The sequence below is a fragment of the Salvelinus alpinus genome, chromosome 8 (genome assembly GCF_045679555.1).
Source record: "Salvelinus alpinus chromosome 8, SLU_Salpinus.1, whole genome shotgun sequence".
NCBI lineage: Eukaryota > Metazoa > Chordata > Actinopteri > Salmoniformes > Salmonidae > Salvelinus > Salvelinus alpinus.
This window is the reverse complement of record NC_092093.1, coordinates 6,544,423-6,566,204: the sequence shown is the minus strand read 5'-3', so window position 1 is coordinate 6,566,204 and position 21,782 is coordinate 6,544,423. Positions and strand designations below refer to the sequence as shown.

General features: G+C 45.0%; 1 protein-coding gene across 2 annotated transcripts in view; it reads left to right on the top strand.

The window, feature by feature from the left end:
• The first annotated feature begins 565 nt into the window (after window positions 1–565).
• Window positions 566–21,782, top strand: part of ptk2bb (protein tyrosine kinase 2 beta, b) — a 65,758-nt gene continuing 44,541 nt past the window's right edge. For both annotated transcript variants that reach the window (XM_071412504.1, XM_071412503.1), the window contains exons 1-3: window positions 566–703; window positions 18,416–18,655; window positions 19,067–19,245. In XM_071412504.1, the coding sequence (XP_071268605.1) occupies window positions 18,458–18,655; window positions 19,067–19,245 (377 nt within the window). In that variant the 5' untranslated portion in view covers window positions 566–703; window positions 18,416–18,457. The remainder of the gene's footprint in view (window positions 704–18,415; window positions 18,656–19,066; window positions 19,246–21,782) is intronic.

Here is a 21,782-nt window from a genome sequence, read left to right as displayed (position 1 = left end):
CCTAATTGCTCCTGTAAGTCACTCTGGATAAGATCATCTACTAAATGACTACAACGTAAATAAGTCTTAGTGTCCCCAAAAGGCGAGAGCAGGCCCTGTTTAGGAACCAGCTGTCTGTCTAAGAAACAGAACTATGGCGCCCTCTAGTGTTCTTTATTAGTTATTAGGTGACCCAAGGGTGGATCGCTATACTCTATATTGCTATACTATACAAAAACTCTGCCTCCTAAAGACATTCAACCTAACCTGAGTAGGTCTACAGGAGACGTGGTAACGTGTGGTAATGTATCTCGTGTTTCTACACCATACATAACTATTTCTCTGGCAAACACATTTATTCCACTATACTTTATGGTTTTGAATAGTTTATGCATGCCCACTCTAAGACACTATAGTGTGTAGGCCTATAGAGAATATAAACGTTTTGAACCCAACTAAAAATATATATATATATTCACAAACGTAGTTTATAACATAGCTATTACTTGCACAAAACACAATATAAATTGTAATACCACAGAAATAAGGAAGTATCCTACCGACAAGGGAGTGGCTTGAGCAAACACCTTCCTGCTTCACATAACGTTTTCTTCGGGGGAATACCTGGTAATACCCAAAGCACTTGGCCTATAGCGCATCTACCAGAAATAGAATATCAACATTTCCGTGCAGATGCTCGTGGGGTGACAAGTTCTCAAATTAGGTAAGAGGCAAATTCGTAAAAACTCAATGTAAGAAGTGTTTTCACAACTGTCAAATGTGGGCTTTTTACCTTCAGCTGTAGGAGACTCAACGCGACGTTAGCTGCGTCAAGGTATTTCAAGTGATCTGAGTTATTCATTATTGTTTACGGTTCACGCAAAACAAAACTATTCAAGAGTCGTTTGAAGTCAGTAAAATTATACCGTGAACGTCATATTATTTCTAGCAGTTTACAAATATGTCATGTCGTGTCTCTGAATGAAATGTTCAAAACATGAAGACTGAGGACAACATGTGCTTCATGTAATAGATTGATTTACACGTCTTAATGGCATGAGTCCTTTACCGTTATAGATATATGAGATACCTTTTTTGGATTCAAGCATTTTAACTTGAACTACATATGCATAATGTGTGGAATTGCTTCCATTGCATTTGCTACCTGGAGTTCAGTTGGAAGAATCTCAATTAACACTGCAAGTCTGTGCAGGTGAAATTGTTGACACGTACTTCCAGCGCCTGGGTGTATGACGCTGCAGTATGTAACCCTACATACTCCAAAACAAGTGTTCTTGCTATACTGGCTCTCTTATAGAATAGGCAAGTATGCAGGGTGTATCTATCTGTGTTTTGGTTCACTTTGACAAGTGAGGTGGATTACCGCGGAAAAAGTTGGTTTGAGATTCGATATTGGCCAGACATTCGGGAACTTCAAACTTCTATTGCTCGGGAACGATTTGAGCTATATACCTCAGTTTAGGCTCTTTATGAAGGAAAACATGTGTACAACATTGCACAGGTCTTATTTTCCCGAGTCCGACACGAGCTTCATAATCACAAGGCAACCTTGTAGGCAGCCCGCTCAAGGTCAATGCAACTAGTAAGGGACCGTCAACAAAGTGCATGATCACAATATTCAAAATCCAATAGCCGGTACACCAAGTGACTTAGCAACCTAATTTCAACTGTCCATTATTTCTTACATAGAGAGGCAAGTTGCACACCCTTTGGTTTTCTCAAAAAATGATACCAACAATTTTAACATATATATATTTAAAAAAATACTTATTTCAATAAGTCCTTGGCCATGTGACCTACGCAGCATAAACCAACATTGTGTTGTTCACAGAATAGGAACACACATCGCACATGGTTTTCCTATAAAGATTTTATATAAATATTTGAAAATGTCACATTTCAATAGGTCTTCAACCACGTGACTTAACCTGATTTCAACAGTCCATTATTCCTTATATAGAAAGGCACATGCTTTAGTTGTTTTCTCAAATGATTCCATTTAATAAAAATTATTTTATTGATAAAAAAAGCACTTACAATTCAATTTCTCCTTGACCATGTGACCTAGACTCCTCGAACCAACGTTGGAGGGTAGGGATGCACATCGCACATCCTTTTGGTTTTCTGAAATAGTGTTACATTTTCTTTCACTTGAATTTATTTGTTAAATGTTTGACTTAGAATTCCAATTGGTCCTTGATCACATGACCTAGTCACCTTAAAACCAACTTTGTATTGTTCACAGGTCAGGGACATACATTCCACACCCATAAAGGACAATATTAGAGCCCAACTCAATGACTTCCTCATTTTCACACAACAATAAGACTTTCTGTTCTGCAAAGTTAAGAGCGCCAGGTTTTGGGCATTCTGAATAGTATTGTGTTAAATAGTTGGTCAAATGTTCATCTCTATAGCCTCTCTCTGTCAACCCTCTTCAATATGTTCAGAATTCTGTAGCTTCAGTGCCTACGCTGAACGGTACACCATTTTGGTGTTATCTTACCTTTATGGCTCAATCTGTTTGCAGGCATTCTGATGGGCTGGCAGGGGGGGAGGGAAAACATGGTGTTCTCTCTCCTCTGGGTCCTTATCTGATGTTATGGTATGAAGTAAGGCTGCGGACTGTTGCAGTACAGGCAGGCTGTATGCTACTTCTCATTGTGCACATTGTCTGAGTGCTATTAAACCTTTAAAAGACCATCGTTGTTCGCTCCTTGGATCCTTTATTTCACACCACTGGAAACCGAACACTTCCCTACATCCACACGTAAAACCAGGGAAACCATCACATCCTCCTCTCTACCGACTCCACTGCTCAGCTACACATCTCTCCATGTCCTGGCTCTTCCTTATCGTTCTGACCTGTTTGCACATCTAAATTCCCTGTCGCTCACTCTACTCATCTGACTCCAGCGTCCTTATAACTACTAAGACCAGACTCCTGGCCATTGGGGACCTTGTCTTCAGTGCCTTCAGCTCAGCTGGACTCTTCTGAAACTCCTCGAACGTCCATCACATCATTTGCATATTTATAACCATCTCTTAACCTATGTTACCCTCCATTTAGCCCCCCTAGTCTCCCATTTCTTGTTAGATGTTTTGACTAGAATCATTTTTTTTTTTTTTATCATATTACTCCAGTGCTAACCTCTGGCTTCCTGTTAAGGCTAGGGCTGATTTTCAAGTTTTTACTGTTAAGCTACAAAGCATTACATGGACTTGATTTGTTCCTGCCGTACATTATGTACCTACATGTACGCTACGGTCACAAGACGCAAGGCCTCCTTATTGTCCCTAGAATTTCAAAGGAAAAAGCTGGAGAAAGGACTTTCTCCCATAGAGCTCCTCTTTTCTGGAATAGTCTTGCCGATCCATGTGAGATAAACAGAGACTCGGTTTCAAACTTTAAGTCTTTGCTGAAGACTCATCTCTTCATGAGGTCCTATGGCTCAGGTGTGCATTAGGTGAACGGCAAGGCACTGGTCCTTGTAGAGACAGCAAGGGAACCACCCTTGCTGTCTCTACTTGGCCCGGTTCCCCACTCACTCCTGGGATTCTCTGACCCTATTAGGGAGGGCAGAGTCTCTGGCAGTCAGAGACGGCAAGGGTGGTTCCTCCCTATGCCAGGCTTTGTTCACTATACTCGACTCCCTTGGGTCTTCCTGTCAGGTTTTGCTCCCCCTAGTGGGCAAGTGTGGTGGGGGACATATTCCTGGGCTATACGCAACCTTGTCTCAAGGTAGTATGTTAGTGGTCTGTGGATTTTGGTTGAGTGGTGTGGGGGTTGTGCTTTGGCACAGTGGGTGGTGTTTATCATTCCTGATTGGCCCTGTCTGGTAGTACTTTTGGACAGGTCTACAGTGTTGCCCAACCTCCCCTGTCTCAGTCTGCAGTATTTATGCTGCAATAGCCTATGTGCCGGGGGTGTGTGGGGGGGGGGTCAGTCTGTCCTATCTGGTGTACTGTGTGATCTTAGACATACTCATCTATCTCTCTGTTTCTCTCTTTCTCTCTCTCTCTCACACACACACACACACACACACACACACACACACACACACACACACACACACACACACACACACACACACACACACACACACACACACACACACACACACACACACACACACACACACACACACAGTGATTGATGTATGTTATTGTTGTATACTGTTGTACATTTCTCATTCTAGGTGAAACCCTCTGCTAATGTTTCTACCTAGCACCAAATGTGGTTCCTCTATGGGGACAAGTAGACGGTTTATACCTAGCACCAAATGTGGTTCCCCTATGGGGACAAGTAGAAGGTTTATACCTAGCACCAAATGTGGTTCCTCTATGGGGACAAGTAGAAGGTTTATACCTAGCACCAAATGTGGTTCCTCTATGGGGACAAGTAGAAGGTTCATACCTAGCACCAAATGTGGTTCCTCTATGGGGACAAGTAGACGGTTTATACCTAGCATCAAATGTGGTCCCTCTATGGGGACAAGTAGATGGTTTATACCTAGCAAAAAATGTGGTTCCTCTATGGGGACAAGTAGAAGGTTTATACCTAGCATCAAATGTGGTTCCTCTATGGGGACAAGTAGACGGTTTCTACCTAGCACCAAATGTGGTTCCTCTATGGGGACAAGTAGACGGTTTATACCTAGCACCAAATGTGGTTCCTCTATGGGGACAAGTAGAAGTAGTCTGTCTTCTACTCCTTTGAGTACAACAATAATCTACTCTATTTTCCCAACAATGTAGTAATTATTATTAATGTAGCACTAAAAATAACAAGGTAGAATAAAAAACACACAAGAAATATGAATAAGAATGAAGAACATGAGAAAGTAAGAAGCTATATACAGGGTCAGTAGCTATATACAGGGACAGTTCCAGGGTCAGTAGCTATATACAGGGACAGTAGCTATATACAGGGTCAGTTACAGGGACAGTAGCTATATACAGGGTCAGTAGCTATATACAGGGTCAGTTACAGGGACAGTAGCTATATACAGGGTCAGTAGCTATATACAGGGTCAGTAACTATATACAGGGACAGTTACAGGGACAGTAGCTATATACAGGGTCAGTTACAGGGTCAGTAGCTATATACAGGGTCAGTAGCTATATACAGGGTCAGTTCCAGGGTCAGTAGCTATATACAGGGTCAGTTACAGGGTCAGTAGCTATATACAGGGTCAGTAGCTATATACAGGGTCAGTAGCTATATACAGGGTCAGTTCCAGGGTCAGTAGCTATATACAATGACAGTTCCAGGGTCAGTAGCTATATACAGGGTTAGTTCCAGGGTCAGTAGCTATATACAGGGTCAGTTACAGGGTCAGTAGCTATATACAGGGACAGTTCCAGGGTCAGTAGTTAGGGTCAGTAGCTATATACAGGGTCAGTTCCAGGGTCAGTAGCTATATACAGGGTCAGTTCCAGGGTCAGTAGCTATATATAGGGACAGTTCCAGGGTCAGTAGCTATATACAGGGTCAGTAGCTATATACAGGGTCAGTTCCAGGGTCAGTAGCTATATACAGGGTCAGTAGCTATATACAGGGACAGTTCCAGGGTCAGTAGCTATATACAGGGACAGTAGCTATATACAGGGTCAGTTCCAGGGTCAGTAGCTATATACAGGGACAGTTCCAGGGTCAGTAGCTATATACAGGGTCAGTTCCAGGGTCAGTAGCTATATACAGGGACAGTAGCTATATACAGGGTCAGTTCCAGGGTCAGTAGCTATATATAGGGACAGTTCCAGGGTCAGTAGCTATATACAGGGTCAGTAGCTATATACAGGGTCAGTTCCAGGGTCAGTAGCTATATACAGGGTCAGTAGCTATATACAGGGACAGTTCCAGGGTCAGTAGCTATATACAGGGACAGTAGCTATATACAGGGTCAGTTCCATATTAACAATGTGCAGGGATACTGGAGTGATAGAGGTAGATATGTATAGGGGTAAGGTGACTATATACAGGGTCAGTTCCACTACCATGTTAACAATGTGCAGGGATACTGGAATGATGAAGGTAGATACAGTTGAAGTTGGAAGTTTGCATACACTTAAGTTGGAATCATTAAAACTTGTTTTTCAACCACTCCACACATTTCTTGTTAACAAACTATAGTTTTGGCAAGTCGGTTAGGACATCTACTTTGTGAATGACACAAGTCATTTTTCCAGACAGAGTCCTGTCTGTGTGTAGAGTCCTGTCAGTGTGTAGAGTCCTGTCAGTGTGTAGAGTCCTGTCTGTGTGTAGAGTCCTGTCAGTGTGTAGAGTCCTGTCTGTGTGTAGAGTCCTGTCAGTGTGTAGAGTCCTGTCTGTGTGTAGAGTCCTGTCTGTGTGTAGAGTCCTGTCTGTGTGTAGAGTCCTGTCTGTGTGTAGAGTCCTGTCTGTGTGTAGAGTCCTGTCTGTGTGTAGAGTCCTGTCTGTGTGTAGAGTCCTGTCTGTGTGTAGAGTCTTGTCAGTGTGTAGAGTCCTGTCAGAGTCCCGTCTAGGTGTAGAGTCTTGTCTGTGTGTAGAGTCCTGTCTGTGTGTAGAGTCCTGTCTGTGTGTAGAGTCCTGTCTGTGTGTAGAGTCCTGTCTGTGTGTAGAGTCTTGTCAGTGTGTAGAGTCCTGTCAGAGTCCCGTCTAGGTGTAGAGTCCCGTCTGTGTGTAGAGTCCCGTCTGTGTGTAGAAAGCTGTCAGTGTGTAGAGTTCTGTGAGTGTGAGTGCAAAATAGCAAGTGTCAACTCAGATTGTCCGTGTACCCATTCTGTTAGGTATTTAGCAGTCTTATGGCTTGGGGATAGAAGGTGTTTAGGAGCCTGTTGGTGTCATACTTGATGCACCGGTAACGCTTGCCGTGTCGGAAGCAGAGCACAGAGCTCGAGTGGCTGAAACGAGGAGGTGGTTAAAGGGAGGGAGGAGAAGGTGGTGAAGGGAGGGTGGTAAAGGGAGGGAGGAGAGGGTGGTAAAGGGAGGGTGGAGAAGGTGTTTTAAGGAGGGAGAAGAATGGATATTAAACATTGCAAATCACTTTGTGGAGAAAGCGAAGGAAGGCTTATTTCGTTTCCTCAGCTGACCCTCAATTGAGAACCGGCAGAGAGTGGTTCTGTAGTTTAAATTACTTAGAGACTATTACAGAGAGGGGTTCTGTAGTTTAAATGACTTAGACTATTACAGAGAGGGGTTCTGTAGTTTAAATGACTTAGAGACTATTACAGAGAGGGGTTCTGTAGTTTAAATGACTTAGAGACTATTACAGAGAGGGGTTCTGTAGTTTAAATGACTTAGAGACTATTACAGAGAGGGGTTCTGTAGTTTAAATGACTTAGAGACTATTACAGAGAGAAGCCTCAACTTCACTGAAAACACAGTACACTTAGTTGCTGTGGAGACTGAGGTACCTCGACGTGAAGCTAATACACCTGACATTTGTTACATCAAGCTGAGGAAGGTAGTCAGCATGGGGTCTGCTGTCTGAGGGCACCAGAGTGCAGGCCTTTAGAGGTTGTATGACACACAGACAAGGAAGAAGGCCAAACAAATAGCAGGGGATTCTTCCAGAGCCTGCCCTCTGGTCTGAGATACAGTACAGACAACACAATTCATGACCAACTGAGGCAGTGGCCAGTGGATGCTGCTGAGGGGAGGACGGCTCATAATAATGTCTGGAATGGAGTCAATGGAATGGTATCAAACGTGTAGAAACCATGTGTTTGATGTGGTTGATTCCATTCCATCGACTCCATTCCAGACATTATTATGAGCCGTCCTCCCCTCAGCAGCATCCACTGGCAGGGGCAGCTTCATTACCACTGCAATCTGGCTGTTCAATTAGATCAAGGCGCTATTGAAATTCCAAGTAAAACATGTAACTAATAAATTAAGGTAAAAGAATGTAAAACATTTTGTGTGATGTCCTACCCTCTGAACAATCCAACGTTGGTTTGAGGTGTCTAGGTCACATGGTCAAGGAGCTATTGAAGTTTAAGTAATTTTGTGTATGTATATATATATATATATATTTATAATAAAGAATAATGGACTGTTGAAATGAGGTTGCAAAGTCACGTGGTGTGAGAGCTATTGAAATTTGAATGTTGGGATCATTGATCATGCACTTTGTTGACGGTCCCTAACTAGTTGCATTGAAGGCGCACCAGGTTGCCAACACCTTTGCTGTGTTAAAGGCATAGTGCATTTAAACATATATTTATGCTCTGTCTGTTTGGTAATGTTCTCCCACAGTAAAACTAGATGACATGTTATATCTCTCTCTGTCTGTTTTGATCCTTTCTTTCTGCTCGATAACAGTTTGTCAGGGCTGTTTTCCTGTAGGCTGTCCACACACACACACACACACACACACACACACACATACTTCCAACCCTGTCGAGGTCTCCCTATCTGTGCCTCTGGTGCCTGTTAAAGATTAAACCCTCCAGAGATCAGCTCGCACATTCCTGTTATCGGAACCTGTTCCAGCCCTTTATGGATGCTACCCACTGTTCCCCACTGTTCCCCACTGTTCCCCACTGTGACCCACTGTGACCCACTTTGACCCACTGTGACCCACTGTTACTCACTGTTACCCACTGTGACCCACTTTGACCCACTGTTACCCAATGTATTTGTATTTATTAAGGATCCCCATTTAATTCCTGCCAAGGCAGCAGCGGGGACTGTGAAGAGGCACACATTATGCACAGACAACTGCATACACACATACACACACATTATAACATACGCACTATACACAACATGTACACATGGATTTTGTGTTGTAGATATGTGGTAGTAGAGTAGGGGCTTGAGGGCACACACTTAATATGTTGTGAAATCTATGACCCCTGGAAGAGTAGCTGCTGCCTTGGCAGGAACTAATGGGGATCCATAATAAACCCCAGGAAGAGTAGCTGCTGCCTTGGCAGGAACTAATGGGGATCCATAATAAACCCCAGGAAGAGTAGCTGCTGCCTTGGCAGGAACTAATGGGACCCATAATAAACCCCAGGAAGAGTAGCTGCTGCCTTGACAGGAACTAATGGGATCCATAATAAACCCCAGGAAGAGTAGCTGCTGCCTTGACAGGAGCTAATGGGGATCCATAATAAACCCCAGGAAGAGTAGCTGCTGCCTTGGCAGGAACTAATGGGGATCCATAATAAACCCCAGGAAGAGTAGCTGCTGCCTTGGCAGGAACTAATGGGGATCCATAATAAACCCCAGGAAGAGTAGCCTTGACAGGAACTAATGGGGATCCATAATAAACCCCAGGAAGAGTAGCTGCTGCCTTGGCAGGAACTAATGGGGACCCATAATAAACCCCAGGAAGAGTAGCTGCTGCCTTGGCAGGAACTAATGGGGATCCATAATAAACCCCAGGAAGAGTAGCTGCTGCCTTGGCAGGAACTAATGGGGATCCATAATAAACCCCAGGAAGAGTAGCAGCTGCCTTGGCAGGAACTAATGGGGATCCATAATAAACCCCAGGAAGAGTAGCTGCTGCCCTGGCAAGAACTAATGGGGATCCATAATAAACCCCAGGAAGAATAGCTGCTGCCTTGACAGGAACTAATGGGGACCCATAATAAACCCCAGGAAGAGTAGCTGCTGCCCTGGCAAGAACTAATGGGGATCCATAATAAACCCCAGGAAGAGTAGCTGCTGCCCTAGCAGGAACTAATGGGGATCCATAATAAACCCCAGGAAGAGTAGCTGCTGCCTTGGCAGGAACTAATGGGGATCCATAATAAACCCCAGGAAGAGTAGCTGCTGCCTTTGCAGGAACTAATGGGGATCCATAATAAACCCCAGGAAGAGTAGCTGCTGCCTTGGCAGGAACTAATGGGGACCCATAATAAACCCCAGGAAGAGTAGCTGCTGCCTTGGCAGGAACTAATGGGGACCCATAATAAACCCCAGGAAGAGTAGCTGCTGCCTTGACAGGAACTAATGGGGATCCATAATAAACCCCAGGAAGAGTAGCTGCTGCCTTGACAGGAACTAATGGGGGTCCATAATAAACCCCAGGAAGAGTAGCTGCTGCCTTGGCAGGAACTAATGGGGATCCATAATAAACCCCAGGAAGAGTAGCTGCTGCCTTGGCAGGAACTAATGGGGTTCCATAAAACCCCAGGAAGAGTAGCTGCTGCCTTGACAGGAACTAATGGGGGTCCATAATAAACCCCAGGAAGAGTAGCTGCTGCCTTGGCAGGAACTAATGGGGATCCATAATAAACCCCAGGAAGAGTAGCTGCTGCCTTGACAGGAACTAATGGGGGTCCATAATAAACCCCAGGAAGAGTAGCTGCTGCCTTGGCAGGAACTAATGGGGATCCATAATAAACCCCAGGAAGAGTAGCTGCTGCCTTGGCAGGAACTAATGGGGTTCCATAAAACCCCAGGAAGAGTAGCTGCTGCCTTGACAGGAACTAATGGGGGTCCATAATAAACCCCAGGAAGAGTAGCTGCTGCCTTGGCAGGAACTAATGGGGATCCATAATAAACCCCAGGAAGAGTAGCTGCTGCCTTGACAGGAACTAATGGGGACCCATAATAAATACACATACTCTTCCTGGGGTCCAGCAACTTTACAGCAGCTCTATACAGTTAAACATATTACATGACATTACATTTCAGCCCTCAGACCACTACGCTACTACCACATATCTACAATACAAAATCCATGTGTACCAGTGGCGGTCACTGCCGTTTATGATGAGGGAGGACGATCCATAATAAACCCCAGGAAGAGTAGCTGCTGCCTTGGCAGGAACTAATGGGGTTCCATAAAACCCCAGGAAGAGTAGCTGCTGCCTTGACAGGAACTAATGGGGGTCCATAATAAACCCCAGGAAGAGTAGCTGCTGCCTTGGCAGGAACTAATGGGGATCCATAATAAACCCCAGGAAGAGTAGCTGCTGCCTTGACAGGAACTAATGGGGACCCATAATAAATACACATACTCTTCCTGGGGTCCAGCAACTTTACAGCAGCTCTATACAGTTAAACATATTACATGACATTACATTTCAGCCCTCAGACCACTACGCTACTACCACATATCTACAATACAAAATCCATGTGTACCAGTGGCGGTCACTGCCGTTTATGATGAGGGAGGACGATTTTATTCATTTTACATTCACCCAGTTCAATGTAACATCGACAGGTTTAGGCTACTCAAAATGTTCCCCTATACCCATCATGAGGTTGATACAAGCTAGCCTATGAATGAAAGTTTACAACGTACAGTACCAGTCAAAAGTTTGGACACATCTACTCATTCAAGGGTTTTTCTGTATTTTTTACTATTTTCTACATTGTAGAATAATAGTGAAGACATCAAAATTATGAAATAACAACAATGGAATCATGTAGTAATCAAAAAATAGTTAAACAAATCAAAATATATTTGAGATTTGAGATTTTTCAAAGTAGCCACCCTTCGCCTTGATGACAGCTTTGCACACTCTTGGCATTCCCATGATTTTGGAATGAGATGTTCGACCATCAGGAGTCCACATACTTTTTTTATCATGTAGTTTATATACTGAACAAAAATATATACGCAACATATATAGTGTTGGCCCCATATTCCATGAGCAGAAACGTTCCATACGCACAAAAAAACGTATTTCTCTACAATTTTGTGCATGAATGTGTTTACACCCCTGTTAGTGAGCATTTATCTTTTACCAAGATAATCCATCCACTTGACAGGTGTGGAATGTCAGGAAGCTGATTAAACAGCAAACTAATTCTGATTGGCTGGGCCTGGCTCTCAATTCGGTGGGTCTACCCCCCCCCCCCCCCCCCGAAGCCCACCCATAGCTGTACCCCTGCCCAGTCATGTGAAATCCATAGATTAGGGCCTAATGAATTTATTTCAATTGACTGATTTCCTTATACAAACTGTAACTCAGTACAATCTTTGAAATTGTCGCATGGTGCGTTTACATTTTGGTACAGAATGTGTTCATACCTAGTTACCTAACTGTAAGTCGCTCTTGATAAGAGTGTCTGCGGAATGACTAAATGTAAGCACTTGTGTTTCAATGAAAGGTAAATTATTCATTAAGAAAAAACATGGAGATGTTTTTTAAATTTAGTTTCACAAAGTACAAGAGCTAAGCCTTACCCTTGCTTTCCTCCTGTGACTAGAAAACATATCAAACTGTAAAACTTTATTAGCAACTGACTATACTAACATTTCAGAGTTCACAGAATTTTAAGTATTCATTCTCAAAACAAACTGTAAAACTTTATTAGCAAGTGGACCATACTAACATGTCAGAGTTCACAGAATTTAAAGTATTCATTCTCAAAATGCTGTGAACCATGTACTATTACATGAAAATGCCTGAACAGGAACTAATGAGCTGCCTGTTATGTAGTAGTCCCTGAGCGTTGAGCACTCTCAATCATAGGATAAGTCCCTCTCTAGCCTTCAAACCCCTCTCTCCTTCCCACACCCAGGTGGTGTTGCTAGGTGCTAGCCACGCTGTGGGGAGTATCTCCCAGGACTCTAAGTATTTAAGTCCCTTTGAACGGGGTATGGTAGTAGGTGCGAGGTGCACAGGTTTGTGTCAGGAACTGCAACGCTGCTTGTTTTTTTTTTAACGCTCAACAGTTTCCCGTGTGTATCAAGGACTATTTTCATTGACCCCCCTTTTTTTTTACGCTGCTGCTATTCGCTGTTTATTGTCTGTGCATAGTCACTTTACCCTTACCTACAGTATATGTACATATGACCTCAATTACCTCGACTAACCTGAACCCCTGCACATTGACTATATACAAGTATTCCTTCTATAGCCTCGTTATTGTTATATATTTTTTTTACTTTAGTTTATTTAGCAAATATTTTCTTACTCTACATTGTTAAGGGCTTGTAAGTAAGTATTTCGCTGTAAGGTCTACACCTGTTGTATTAGGCGCATGTGACAAATACAAATTGATTTGATTTGAGAATGGTCTACCACCCAAAGTACATCCAGCCAACTTGACACAACTGTGGGACGCATCGGAGTCAACATGGACCAGCATCCCTGTGGAACGCTTTCGACACCTTGTAGAGGCCATGCCCCGACGAATTGGAGCTGTTCCGAGGACAAAGGGGGCTGCAACTCAATATTAGGAAGGTATTCTTAATGTTTGGTGTACTCAGTGTAGAGATACTGTTTGTTGGAGGAGCGTGTCCACGTGCGTAGCTGTGTACCCTCTGTTAGTCCTACAACCACGATGACCGCTTGCAATCAATCATCAGTTGTTTGTTGAACCCAGCCCGTTGGTAGTTAATTGGTTAGTACAAAATCTGCTGTAATCTATGTAGACCACAGCTTGCCTCACCAGACCTGGGTTCAAGTACTATTCAAAATTATGTCAAATACTTTATCTGGGCTTGATTTAGATTGCCTGGCACAATCAAACCAATAGAATAATCGCAAAAGTGCAAACCCCCGCCCATGTGGTATTTCCAGGCAGACTAGAGCAAATGCTAACGTTATTTGAAATATTTCTAATGTTATTTGAACCCAGGTTTGTGCCTCTCTACAAAACACACTGCAGAGAAAATGGACCATGGGAAAGAGTGCTTGTTGTATAACTTGCCTTACCCCTTTTGTCCTTACTGCCAGTGTAATGTTAGTTATGTCCTTAGTGCCAGTGTAATGTTAGTTATGTCCTTACTGCTAGTGTAATGTTAGTTATGTCCTTACTGCCAGTGTAATGTTAGTTATGTCCTTACTGCTAGTGTAATGTTAGTTATGTCCTTACTGCCATTGTAATGTTAGTTATGTCCTTACTGCCAGTGTAATGTTAGTTACTGCTAGTGTAATGTTAGTTACTGCTAGTGTAATGTTAGTTACTGCTAGTGTAATGTTAGTTACTGGTAGTGTAATGTTAGTTATGTCCTTACTGCCAGTGTAATGTTAGTTATGTCCTTACTGCCAGTGTAATGTTAGTTATGTCCTTACTGCCAGTGTAATGTTAGTTACTGCTAGTGTAATGTTAGTTACTGCTAGTGTAATGTTAGTTACTGGTAGTGTAATGTTAGTTATGTCCTTACTGCCAGTGTAATGTTAGTTATGTCCTTTCTGCCAGTGTAATGTTAGTTATGTCCTTACTGCTAGTGTAATGTTAGTTATGTCCTTACTGCTAGTGTAATGTTAGTTGTTAGTTATGTCCTTACTGCTAGTGTAATGTTAGTTGTTAGTTATGTCCTTACTGCTAGTGTAATGTTAGTTGTTAGTTCTGTCCTTACTGCCAGTGTAATGTTAGTTATGTCCTTACTGCCAGTGTAATGTTAGTTATGTCCTTACTGCTAGTGTAATGTTAGTTGTTAGTTCTGTCCTTACTGCCAGTGTAATGTTAGTTATGTCCTTACTGCCAGTGTAATGTTAGTTATGTCCTTACTGCCAGTGTAATGTTAGTTATGTCCTTACTGCCAGTGTAATGTTAGTTCTGTCCTTACTGCCAGTGTAATGTTAGTTTTGTCCTTACTGCTAGTGTAATGTTAGTTTTGTCCTTACTGCTAGTGTAATGTTAGTTTTGTCCTTACTGCTAGTGTAATGTTAGTTGTTAGTTTTGTCCTTACTGCTAGTGTAATGTTAGTTCTGTCCTTAGTGCCAGTGTAATGTTAGTTAAAGGTTGCATGGTTTCATTGGGGTGTTTTTCCCTGACAGAGTTGTTACTGTTTCATATGGGTTATTGTTTGTTATGTTCAATATCTAACAGGTACTGTACACAAACTCAAAAAAGAAACATCCCTTTTTAGGACCCTGTCTTTCAAAGATAATTCGTAAAAATCAAAATAACTTCACAGATCTTCATTGTAAAGAGTTCAAACACTGTTTCCCATGCTTGTTCAATGAACCATAAACAATTAATGAACATGCACCTGTGGAACGGTCGTTAAGACACTAACAGCTTACAGACGGTAGGCAATTAAAGTCACAGTTATGAAAACTTATGACACTAAAGAGGCCTTTATACTGAGTCTGAAAAACACCAAAAGAAAGATGCCCAGGGTCCTGGCTCATCTGCGTGAACGTGCCTTAGGCATGCTGCAAGGAGGCATGAGGACTGCAGATGTGTCCAGGGCAATAAATTGCAATATCCGTACTGCGAATTGCCTAAGACAGCGCTACAGGGAGACAGGATGGACAGCTGATCATCCTCGCAGTGGCAAACCACGTGTAACAACACCTGCACAGGATCGGTACATCCGAACATCCCACCTGCGGGACAGGTACAGGATGGCACCAACAACTGCCCGAGTTACAGCAGGAACGCACAATCCCTCTATCAGTGCTTAGACTGTCCGCAATAGGCTGAGAGAGGCTGGACTGAGGGTTTGTAGGCAACAACGTCGCCTATGGACACAAACCCACCGTCGCTGTACCAGACAGGACTGGCAAAAAGTGCTTTTCACTGACGAGTCGCGGTTTTGTCTCACCAGGGGTGATGGTCGGATTCGCGTTTATCGTCGAAGGAATGAGCGTTACACCGAGGCCTGTACTGTGGAGCGGGATCGATTTGGAGGTGGAGGGTCCGTCATGGGCTGGGGCGGTGTGTCACAGCATCATCGGACTGAGTTTGTTGTCATTGCAGGCAATCTCAACGCTTTGCGTTACAGGGAAGACATCCTCCTCCCTCAAGTGGGACCCTTCCTGCAGGCTCATCCTGACATGACCCTCCAGCATGACAATGCCACCAGCCATACTGCTCATTCTGTGCATGATTTCCTGCAAGACAGGAATGTCAGTGTTCTGCCATGGCCAGCGACGAGCCCGGATCTCAATCCCATTGAGCACGTCTGGGATCTGTTGGATCGGAGGCTGAGGGCTAGGGCTTTTCCCCACAGAAATGTCCGGGAACTTGCTGGTGCCTTGGTGGAAGAATGGGGTAACATCTCACAGCAAGAACTGGCAAATCTTGTGCAGTCCATGAGGAGGAGATGCACTGCAGTACTTAATGCAGCTGGTGGCCACACCAGATACTGACTGTTACTTTTGATTTTGAACCCCCCTTTGTTCAGGGACACATTATTCCATTTCTGTTAGTCACATGTCTGTGGAACTTGTTCAGTTTATGTCTGTTGTTGCATCTTGATATGTTCATATATATTTACACATGTTAAGTTTGCTGAAAATTAAACACAGTTGACAGTGAGAGGACGTTTCTTTTTTTTGCAGAGTTTATATACACTAGGACATGTACATAGTGAACTCATACACACTGTAAATATGAAAATAGAATACAGTTATTTTCAGAACATGACCAAACTACTCGCATGTCAATATCAGACTAGGAAGAATTGACCTTTGTGGTCTCTCGCTATCTGCAACCATGATTAAGTAGAATACATATTTTCTGCAATGGCTAGTGGAAACATAACCAAACTCTGTTACATGTAGACCTGCACATCTGTGCCATGCAAGCTTACCTTGTGACTCACAAAGGCCTTCACATGAATAGAGAGATTGTCAGGTTATTTTATTTATTTGACCTTTATTTAACTAGGCAAGTCAGTTAAAAACACATTCTTATTTACAACGACGGACTAGGGAACAGCGGGTTAACTGCCTTTGTTCAGGGGCAGAACGACAGATTTTTACCTTGTCAGCTCAGGGATTCGATCTAGTAACCTTTCGGTTACTGGCCCAACGCTCTAACCACTATGCTTCCTGCCGCTCTAACCACTACGCTACCTGCCGCTCTAGCCACTAGGCTACCTGCCGCTCTAGCCACCAAGCTACCCGCCTCTAACCACCAGGATACCTGCCGCTCTAACCACTACGCTACCCGCCTCCTCTAACCACTACGCTACCTGCCGCTCTAACCACTAGGCTACCCGCCGCTCTAACCACTAGGCTACCCGCCACTCTAACCACTAGGCTACCTGCCGCTCTAACCACTAGGCTACCCGCCTCCTCTAACCACTACGCTACCTGCCACTCTAACCACTAGGCTACCCGCCGCTCTAACCACCAAGCTACCCGCCTCTAACCACCAGGATACCTGCCGCTCTAACCACTACGCTACTCGCCTCCTCTAACCACTACGCTACCCGCCACTCTAACCACTAGGCTACCCGCCGCTCTGACCACTAGGCTACCCGCCACTCTAACCACTAGGCTACCCGCCACTCTAACCACTAGGCTACCCGCCGCTGTAACCACTACGCTACCTGCCGCTCTAACCACTAGGCTACCCGCCGCTCTAACCACCACGCTACCTGCCGCTCTAACCACTAGGCTAGCCGCCGCTGTAACCACTACGCTACCTGCCGCTCTAACCACTAGGCTACCTGCCGCTCTAACCACTAGGCTACCTGCCGCTCTAACCACCACGCTACCTGCCGCTCTAACCACTAGGCTACCCGCCGCTGTAACCACTAGGCTACCTACCTCCTCTAACCACTAGGCTACCCGCCGCTGTAACCACTAGGCTACCTACCTCCTCTAACCACTAGGCTACCTGCCGCTCTAACCACTAGGCTACCTGCCGCTCTAACCACCACGCTACCTGCCGCTCTAACCACTAGGCTACCTACCTCCTCTAACCACTAGGCTACCCGCCGCTGTAACCACTAGGCTACCTACCTCCTCTAACCACTAGGCTACCCGCCGCTGTAACCACTAGGCTACCTACCTCCTCTAACCACTAGGCTACCCGCCGCTCTAACCACTACGCTACCTGCCGCTCTAACCACTAGGCTACCCGCCGCTCTGACCACTAGGCTACCTGTCGCTCTAACCACCAGGCTACCCTCTCCCCCTCTCTCTCTCCCCCCCCTCTCTCTCTCTCTCTCCCCCTCTCTCTGTCTCTCTCTCTCTCTCTCTCACTCTCCCCCTCTCTCTGTCTCTCTCTCTCTCGGTCTCTCTGTCTCTCTCTCTCTCGGTCTCTCTCTCACTCTCCCCCTCTCTCTGTCTCTCTCTCTCTCTCGGTCTCTCTCCCCCTCTCTCTTTCTCTCTCCCCCCGCTCTCTCTCTCTCTCTCTCTCTCTCTCTCTCTCTCTCGGTCTCTCTCCCCCTTTCTCTTTCTCTCTCTCTCCCCCCCCCTCTCCTCTCTCCCCCTCTCTCTCTCTCACTCTCCCCCTCTCTCTCTCTCACTCTCCCCCTCTCTCTCTCTCACTCTCCCCCTCTCTCTGTCTCTCTCTCTCTCTCTCGGTCTCTCTCCCCCCTCTCTCTCTCTCTCTCTCTCTCTCTCGGTCTCTCTCCCCCTCTCTCTTTCTCTCTCTCTCTCTCCCGTCACTCCCTCTCCTCCTCTCTCTCGCTCTCGGTCTCTCCCCCCTCTCCCCCTCTCTCGCTCGCTCGGTCTCTCTCTCCCTCACTCTCCCTCCCTCTCCCCAGATATGATATCAGTATGACGTTGTCCTCCTCTCTCCAACCTCCCTCTCTCGCCCTCTCCCCAGGTATGATGACAGTATGACGTCGTCCTCCTCTCTGCCCTGATAATGTACGAGGTGATGCAGGGAGACACTACCACCCTGTCCTGGAGGCTACCCAGCCCCGGCCACAACGACAGCCCACAACAGAGCCCCTTCAGCGGGGAGGGAGGACCCACCAAGATCCTTAAAGTTTGTTTCTGCACCAACAACACCCTGGGGAAGAACTTCAAGCTGGTCAAGTGTGACAGCTCCTGGCAGATCAGGGTGAGGGATTGTCTAGATATTGAGGGTGCGTTCCAAAAGGCACCTCATTCCCTATATAATACACTACCCTTTGAGAAGTTTCCCACTACAGGGAATAGGGTGCTATTTGGAACACATCATGAATGTTTATCTTATTATATTATTATTGTATTTATTTGTAATAAGACGTATAATTTTATTTATTGTGAATTCTGTTTCAATATGCGCACAGAATTTACTTAGTTATTTAGTTGTAAAATTGTAAGAATACACTACTTTAAACCAACTATATAGCTTCGCAGATTAGGCACCCAAATTCAAGCTGTGACTGTCTCCGTACTGGTCTCTCTCCTCCAGGCTATAGTGCAGTCTGTCCTGACCAGTGGTATCCTTTTAACTGTGACTGTCTCCGTACTGGTCTCTCTCCTCCAGGCTATAGTGCAGTCTATCCTGACCAGTGGTAGGCTGGGTCCTAGCATCCAGTATAAAGGCTGCTATGGTCTACTGCTGAAGCACCTGAAGTCAGACGAGCTCCACTGGCTCCATCCAGACCTGACCGTGGGGGAGGTGGAGCAACGCTATGAGAGTCATCATGTGGAGGCAGAGTGGAGGTGAGAGGAGGGGTGGAGGAGGAGTTGGGGGAGAGAGGAGGGTGGAGGAGCAGGAGGTGGGGGGAGAGGAGGAGGTGGGGGGGAGAGGAGGGGTGGAGGAGGATGTGGGGTCAGAGGGAGGAGATGGGGGAGAATGGAGGGGTATAGGAGGAGTTGGGGGAGAGAGGAGGGTGGAAGAGCAGGAAGTGGGGGGGGAGGAGGGTGAAGGAGGAGGTGGGGGGAGAGGAGGGGAGAGGAGGAGGAGGTGGGGAGAGAGGAGGGTGGAGGAGGAGCCTCCTGCTCTAAAGCAGTAGTATGTCCATATGTTGAAGCCTCCTGCTCTAAAGCAGTAGTATGTCCATCTGTTGAAACCTCCTGCTCTAAAGCAGTAGTATGTCCATATGTTGAAGCCTCCTGCTCTAAAGCAGTAGTATGTCCATATGTTGAAGCCTCCTGCTCTAAAGCAGTAGTATGTCCATCTGTTGAAGCCTCCTGCTCTAAAGCAGTGGTATGTCCATATGTTGAAGCCTCCTGCTCTAAAGCAGTGGTATGTCCATATGTTGAAGCCTCCTGCTCTAAAGCAGTGGTATGTCCATATGTTGAAGCCTCCTGCTCTAAAGCAGTGGTATGTCCATCTGTTGAAGCCTCCTGCTCTAAAGCAGTAGTATGTCCATCTGTTGACGCCTGCTTCTCTAAAGCAGTAGTATGTCCATCTGTTGACGCCTGCTTCTCTAAAGCAGTGGTATGTCCATATGTTGAAGCCTCCTGCTCTAAAGCAGTAGTATGTCCATATGTTGAAGCCTCCTGCTCTAAAGCAGTAGTATGTCCATCTGTTGAAGCCTCCTGCTCTAAAGCAGTGGTATGTCCATATGTTGAAGCCTCCTGCTCTAAAGCAGTAGTATGTCCATCTGTTGACGCCTCCTGCTCTAAAGCAGTAGTATGTCCATCTGTTGACGCCTCCTGCTCTAAAGCAGTGGTATGTCCATATGTTGACGCCTGCTGCTCTAAAGCAGTAGTATGTCCATATGTTGAAGCCTCCTGCTCTAAAGCAGTAGTATGTCCATCTGTTGAAGCCTCCTGCTCTAAAGCAGTAGTATGTCCATATGTTGAAGCCTCCTGCTCTAAAGCAGTAGTATGTCCATATGTTGAAACCTCCTGCTCTAAAGCAGTAGTATGTCCATATGTTGAAACCTCCTGCTCTAAAGCAGTAGTATGTCCATATGTTGAAGCCTCCTGCTCTAAAGCAGTAGTATGTCCATATGTTGACGCCTCCTGCTCTAAAGCAGTAGTATGTCCATATGTTGAAGCCTCCTGCTCTAAAGCAGTAGTATGTCCATATGTTGAAGCCTCCTGCTCTAAAGCAGTAGTATGTCCATATGTTGAAGCCTCCTGCTCTAAAGCAGTGGTATGTCCATATGTTGAAACCTCCTGCTCTAAAGCAGTGGTATGTCCATATGTTGAAGCCTCCTGCTCTAAAGCAGTATTATGTCCATCTGTTGAAACCTCCTGCTCTAAAGCAGTAGTATGTCCATATGTTGAAGCCTCCTGCTCTAAAGCAGTGGTATGTCCATCTGTTGAAACCTCCTGCTCTAAAGCAGTAGTATGTCCATATGTTGAAGCCTCCTGCTCTAAAGCAGTGGTATGTCCATATGTTGACGCCTCCTGCTCTAAAGCAGTAGTATGTCCATATGTTGAAGCCTCCTGCTCTAAAGCAGTAGTATGTCCATATGTTGAAACCTCCTGCTCTAAAGCAGTAGTATGTCCATATGTTGAAGCCTCCTGCTCTAAAGCAGTGGTATGTCCATATGTTGAAGCCTCCTGCTCTAAAGCAGTGGTATGTCCATATGTTGAAGCCTCCTGCTCTAAAGCAGTGGTATGTCCATATGTTGAAACCTCCTGCTCTAAAGCAGTGGTATGTCCATCTGTTGAAGCCTCCTGCTCTAAAGCAGTGGTATGTCCATATGTTGAAACCTCCTGCTCTAAAGCAGTAGTATGTCCATATGTTGAAACCTCCTGCTCTAAAGCAGTAGTATGTCCATATGTTGAAGCCTCCTGCTCTAAAGCAGTAGTATGTCCATATGTTGAAACCTCCTGCTCTAAAGCAGTGGTATGTCCATATGTTGAAACCTCCTGCTCTAAAGCAGTGGTATGTCCATATGTTGAAGCCTCCTGCTCTAAAGCAGTATTATGTCCATCTGTTGAAACCTCCTGCTCTAAAGCAGTAGTATGTCCATATGTTGAAGCCTCCTGCTCTAAAGCAGTGGTATGTCCATATGTTGATGCCTCCTGCTCTAAAGCAGTGGTATGTCCATATGTTGAAACCTCCTGCTCTAAAGCAGTAGTATGTCCATATGTTGAAGCCTCCTGCTCTAAAGCAGTGGTATGTCCATATGTTGACGCCTCCTGCTCTAAAGCAGTGGTATGTCCATATGTTGAAACCTCCTGCTCTAAAGCAGTGGTATGTCCATCTGTTGAAGCCTCCTGCTCTAAAGCAGTAGTATGTCCATATGTTGAAACCTCCTGCTCTAAAGCAGTGGTATGTCCATATGTTGAAGCCT